This window comes from Hirsutella rhossiliensis, assembly GCF_020360975.1.
Source record: "Hirsutella rhossiliensis strain HR02 chromosome Unknown scaffold00011, whole genome shotgun sequence".
NCBI lineage: Eukaryota > Fungi > Ascomycota > Sordariomycetes > Hypocreales > Ophiocordycipitaceae > Hirsutella > Hirsutella rhossiliensis.
In genome coordinates, this window is record NW_025408677.1 from 1,479,483 (window position 1) to 1,486,199 (window position 6,717).

The 6,717-nt window shown below is 46.9% G+C and overlaps 1 protein-coding gene across 1 annotated transcript; it reads right to left on the bottom strand.

Annotated features, from left to right (window-relative positions):
• Positions 1-5,416: 5,416 nt before the first annotated feature.
• HRG_08938 (uncharacterized protein) lies at positions 5,417-6,151 on the bottom strand (the record flags this gene model as incomplete). Its single annotated transcript, XM_044867409.1, has 2 exons — positions 5,417-5,870; positions 6,096-6,151. 2 exons carry the CDS (start codon positions 6,149-6,151, stop codon positions 5,417-5,419), a joined length of 510 nt encoding a protein of 169 aa, XP_044717430.1.
• Between the last annotated feature and the right edge of the window lie 566 nt (positions 6,152-6,717).

Here is a 6,717-nt window from a genome sequence, read left to right on the forward strand (position 1 = left end):
CCGATATAGCTAGGAGCCTATCTTCCTTACTACGTGCTTTTCGATCTTAGATAGCCGTATAAGTTAGCCGTATAAGCGCTTAAGTCTAGCAGGGCACTGCTTATAGTCTTCTTAGAAGGGCCCGAAGTAGTTCGCGTACCTCTCTAAATAATTATAGTCGTTACCGTAGTAGTCTTTTCCGCTATAGCGTCGGCACGCTAGTTTTTAGTCGTAGATAAAGCGGGAGTAGTACCTAGTCTAAGCAATTATTATATTAGGTAGGTCGGGGGTTCTTAGTAATCGGTCGCGCTAATCGGCCGGTGCTAAAGAGTCGCTATCTCTTCTATATAGCCGCCTTAAATAATATAATTATCGTTACGGTAGGCTAGTCTAAGCCCTCGGTAAGTCTTATAATTAGAAATTAATACGTTTATTTAGTCTATAAGACTTATAAGGCCCCTTTATTGCTCCTTCGAGACCTATAGGCTCGTTGCCTTTTACGCCCCTATCTAGGAGATTACTATCTTTTCTTAGGCGCTTAAAATTCTATACCGATCCTCCGGGAGACTTAGTTATAGAACTTCTGCTCGCGTTACCTAGTATATCGTAAAGACCCTTAAGGAGAATACTAATAGAATCTTATAGTAATATTAACTAGATTGCGATAAGGGAGAGTAAAATCTAATTTAACCTTTTCGTCCTATCCGCTATCGATAGAGCTATAGGCCTCTACTTAATAGTAGGCACTAAATAAAGTAACCTAGAATATAAGTCTAGGAGAATAGTTCTCCTTCCTATCGCTATAAGAGGAAGAGTAATTAGCCTCTTAAAGATCGCCTAGTACTAGTATCGGCTATATATCGGTTATATATAACTCTGCAATCTTATCTTACGTACGTTTATCGCTATAGCTCGCGTCCTTATATTAGGTTATAGTATCTAAAGCCTTTAGTATTAGCGATTTAGGATATAAAAGGCTGCTAAGAGCACGTAGTTAGCTAGTTTATCTATATATAATCGACTCCGTACCTAATAATCTTATATACTCCTAGATCGTTAAGAGGGAGTTAGTCGATATAGTAGGTAGGATATTCTTCGTAGGATTCTATCGTTTATTAGCCTTCTAAGAGTATAAGAATACGAGAATAATAAGGGACTAAGGAAACGGGGTAGACTAGTACTTAAGTTTCTCTATCCTCTATATAACTATAAAGGAGCTATCCTAGATAAGCTTTTCTATAACTCCTAATATAGGCTCTAGTAAATTATCCTATACGTTCTCTATAGTATAACTTTAGCTATCCTATAGCATCTTTCGGCTAGTTATCTTTTACGCCTTATTCCTCTTTTAGGATAGTAGTCCGCTATTACTTAGCTAATACTTATAAGCCACCTCCTAGAATAAATATCTAATAGTTAGCCCTAGCTTAACTAGGATACCTCTAGCTTCTATATCTACGCGCCGATTATATCCGAAGTTTCTTTAAATCTATTAGCACCTAACCTCCGAATAGGTACTAGGGCGAAGGGTAACTAGGCGGACCGCCTCATCCGCATAACGCGAACCAGCCCGCAGCTCTTCTATAGCGGGGTTTAGGGGGTAAGCGTAACGTAGGATTCTACCTAATAATTTCTCTTCCCTCCGACTTAGCCCTAAGTGCTAATATATATATATATATATAGGAAGGTCGGGATATAGCGAAGCCTTTAGCGTACGAAGCCTTATAATAAGGAACGGTTGCCCTCCTCGGTATTAGCCTTAAAAGAAGAAGGTAACCCCTATAAGACCTATATAGGAGTAAGCGGCTCCTAGGACGTGGTCTAACTAACTAACCGACTCGCTACTCCTCTTATTAAGGAAACTTAGTAATATAGCCTAAGGTCTATTCGTTTTCCCGGCTTAGACCTATTAGATAGCGTGTTAGTAATGCTTCTACCTATAGTAAGGGTTAAAGGAGAGCCTACTAATTTGCCCTATAGGGTAGGAAAAGCGAGATATTACGATACTTCTAAGCTCCGTCTAAGTATTAATTTATAAATTATATAGTACTAGGCGCAGTTTCGTTTCTTATCTATATAGGGGCAGCCGGGCACCTTAACCGTGGTTTATAGTTAGTATGCGATTAGGGGCATAAATATAGCTCGGAGCCGCTATTTATAATACGCCTTGCACTTGGCCCTATCCCACCCCTCTACTTATAAGGCGTTATTAAAAACTAGACTACATTAGGCCGGCGAGCTCATAGACGCCGAACAGCCCCCGGAGACCATCCCTCTAAGACAAGGAGGGCGAACCCTTCTATACCTAGATATATACGCCTACCGCGGTTATGTTCTATAAGACTTATGCCTATATAACTATATATTAATAGTTTACTTAGTGCGTCGAAATGGTCCGAGTAAAGATAAGTCTCACATTTTTCTCGATAGGCAGGGCTCCGACCGTGACGGCTAGATATAAAAGCTTCGACGGCCCGACCAGTACGCCGTCCCGATCTTCTAAGGATATATCAGCGACGACCATAAGGACGATCACCTAGTATATATTAAGCGGTACGCTCTAACACCCTAGTACTATTTTTAGCTCCGTCTAACTACCTATATAGAAATTCTATCCTATATTTAGCGTTATTCGTCCCTTAGGAAAACTTTATTTCTAAGAGCTAAGGCGATATAACCGGTATATAGACGAGGCATCGAGCGGGGCTTTATCCTCGCCTCTATTTCTATATCTCTAATATTTATCTTTTAAGAAAGGCTGCCGAGGATACGCGCAAAGACGCGAAGCTCTAGGCCAGTCGATCGGAGGGCGACGATATAATTAACGTCGAGTACCTACTTAACGCTAGCCGCTACGAAGAGGAGCCTCTAGCGATGGCTTATCGTTAGGCCTATAAAGCTCTACTCTAGATTTTACGAAATACCGTGCAGGATATAGACGCCACGAAAGACTCACCCGTCCTTAGAGGTTTAATACGCGATCTATACGAAGAGAACCCGGCTAAAGAGGAGCAACCTTTTATATAACGTTAGGAGGATTTATACCGGAATATACCCTATAATTAAGGTAACGCCTTATACTAATTTCTAATATCTCGAGACGATATCTAGGCAGCGGCCAAGGCCTAATAACTATTGCATCTTCGGATACTAAACGATATTAAGGGTGGTTCTTAGGGGACCATGCTTTCCACGGACGGCGCCGACATCGACGATACCCTAGCTCGCTACGGCGATACGGAAACCACTATTGCGCACCCGGGAAGTAACCTCAATTAATAAGGGCCTCGAATGCTTATCGACGTTAGTCCGGTAACTAGCTTCGCGGAGATAGGACACACCGCTATAGCCACCTTTACACTAAACTATCTATAAACCGTGGCCCTTTAACTTATTTACGTATTTTTAGATAGGTATACTGCCAATCTAGACTTAGCGGGTTAGCATCTTTAATACACCGGCGGGCCGGGTGGCACGGGAAAGTCGAGGATTATCGATGCCCTAAAGGACGTGTTCGCGGCGAGGAACTAGCCATATCTTCTATAGATAACCGGCATATCGGGCAGTTCGGCGGCCTAGATTAGCGGCACGACGATCCACTCGGCCTATAGGTTAGATTCCTATCGCGATCTAAATAAACCGCCTCCCCCCTTTTCGGAGGCGAAGAAATAGATATAGAAATAGAAGCTAGTGCTCGTCATTAACGAGGTCAGTATGCTAGGAGGAGCCACTCTACACAACGTCAGTCGTCACCTATAGGCACTCCGTGACTATCCGGACGAGCCGTTTAGTGGGATGCCTATCGTTCTACTTATGGGAGACTTCTACCAGTTCGCCCCCGTGCGGGAAACAAGCCTCCTAATTATTAGACCGCCGGGAACACAGACCCCCCTACGACAAGCCACCATCTCTCACCACAGCGGCTGCAGATTATGGCATCTGTTTAAAACCGTTGTGCTCCTCGAAGACCAAGTCCGGGCACGCAACGATCCCCAACTTCGCGCACTCCTAGATCGAGTTCGTAACGGGCGCCAGACGCAGCAAGACCTCGACTTGCTTAACGAAAACATCATAGGACGCTCCTAAATCACCTTCCACGATAGTTTGCGTGCTATAACGCCACTGAACCGCACCCGGTAGGCCCTTAACATAGAAGCTGTCGTGGGCTAGGCGCGCTTCAATAAGCGGCATATCCGTATCTTTGTCTCGACTCACACCTAGCGCAGCGGCACGCTTTCTCCAAACATCGTAGCGCGAACCATAGGACAAGGTAATAACTCCACCTGCAAGGTCCCCGGCGTCTTCTTCTACGCCCAGGGCATGCCTATGGTTGTGAACAAGAACATCTACACCGGCCTAAAAGTTATGAATAGGGCCGACTTTACTGCCGTAGACGAATGCTCGATCCCAATCACCTAGGATACCACTTAGCGGGTGACGTGACCATCCACTTCGGGCCACCGCTCGGCATTCTCCTATAGTCCGAGGAGACGAAGGCCTTGGCAATACCGTCCCTCCCGGTGGGGACGGTACTCATCCGCCCCGTGTCACATACACTTGATTCGACTAACTCTTACTTCAAATTCTTATCGGCAAGATACACGCGACGTGGATTGCCCGTCGTACCAGCGTTCGTCCTCACCGATTATAAAGCCTAGGGTAAAACGTTCGTGGAAGTACTATTAGAGCTGCGTAGAAATCGTGTAACCAATGGTGAACCCTCCAGGTGCGATTTTACGAGCCTCTATATGCAACTATCCAGGTGCATCTCGCTTCGGGGCATCAAGCTTCTTGGTCCTGTGAGACACCATGATTTTATTGGCAATGGGCTGGATCCGGCTATAATTGATGGAATGCAGAGACTCAAGAACTTGGCCGCAGAAACGAGAGGGTTATACGAGGACCAAGGTTTCGAAAAGTAGTGGTAGTATACTAACCATCCTAATAGTTTGACCTTTTGCACGTCGTAACGCGGCAGGTAAACGTCCTATACTTCATAAGGTGACCGGACCGCACCCCAGTCGTCTGGATCTCGATCCCGTCCCTTCCTAGAGCGCAAGTGCTTTTGGCTTTCACAATAATTCACCCACTATTTCTCAAACGCGTGGCGGCTATAGAGCCATCCCGGCGGCCCGTCTCCTTCCTCGAATAGATCTAGGATATAGTCGCAAAACATCCACACACCTTCAAGATGCTGCGGATAAAATAGCTTCCCGTCCTTACGCGTAACCACGACGGTGCCAACTTGTGACTGCCATTCTGGAGGTGCAAACCGGAGTTGGCTTCAATACTGAGATACGTAGTAATCTAGTTGTCGAGGTTCGGCCCTGTTGACCTAGGATGATTTACAGATAGAGAAACAATCTTCTCAAAGCACACCACGATCGGCCAGCTTCTACTCGATCTACGGTGCTGTCGACCAACTAAGCCTATCCCTTCACCGCCGACCAAGCATAGCTGCTGACCTGTCCATATGCGACTCTATCCCCTTTGCTTTACCCTGCTCCATCGCAACCATCATTTGCCTTATCGCCGTCCCACTTGTCCCGCCCGGAGCTCGACCATACACGGACTCAGCAAACATCCGAAGCTGCATCGGGAATCGGGAATCCCCATATTGCTCGATGATGTCGCTCTTTTCCACCGCGCATCGTAGGTCGTGCCATTGCGATAGGGTCATGCCGAGTGTCTCACACTCTTTCTTCTTCTTTGCATCCCACCACGGCGGCAGTAAACCGGGACAACGCTCGACGCGCCCCAGGAAGCGCTTGAAGCCACGCAGCCCATTGGCGGCACCACCATATATGCTATCCGTGTCTGCTTCGCCTTCAATGTTGTACATGTCCTCAACGCGCAGCCGGTAAGCGTCGATCAGCAACCCGTAGACATCTCTTTCCGATCGATCATAGAGCCAAGTGCGATTTTCAAGACGCGTGAAGGGGTGGGCGACGCCGTGTTCCAGCCCCTTCGGAGGCGACAAATTTGTCGTCGTAGACCCATCTTAAAACGACGTCGTAGCGTCGGCCTATTGTTTGCTGCAAACCTTCTTATAGGCCTTCTAGTCTGCCTTCTAGCAATCCCTGGAGCAGTACGGCGTTGTAGAACATTTCGCGCACCTCTTAAGGGCGACTTCAGGCGGCGACTTCTTGCAGCTATTGCACTCAAGGGCCATGATGACCTAATTCCGATGACTAAATCGTTGCAGGTTGCTTGTGTAAAGAGGCTGAATCAATTTAAAGCTTATTTGTGCCGCAGGGTGGAGATGAGGGGTAGGCTTAAACAGGTAAGGTGCTGTAGCGGGTCCAAGCAGCCGCACTACCCCTCTCTTCTCCAACAGACTTGTCTACGTTTAAAAGCCAACCCGAATGCTCGCGCTCGGCTATGCCAACTCTCGTCCCGTTCCTCAAGGCATTGGCGGGCCCTGAAAGGGGCCGGTCTCCTGTCCAGATGCCATGAAAACCAATCAATCAGCCCCGCCGCCGTCGTTTTTGCTACGCCACGTTTACTTTACGGCCCACTTCACCCTCCCTCCTGATCTATAGAAGGGTGGTCTGGATGAGGTGAACACAGCCGCATGGCACTTTCCGCGCGCTATTCGATGGGGCAAATCACACACGATGCAGGGCAGCCTCAAACAAGGCCCGAGCCATGTTGCTACACAGCGTCTGTCACGCAATATACAGACGGCAGCCAACATAGCCAGTACAGCACGGAATGCTATGTTGCTTGCGCATCAAC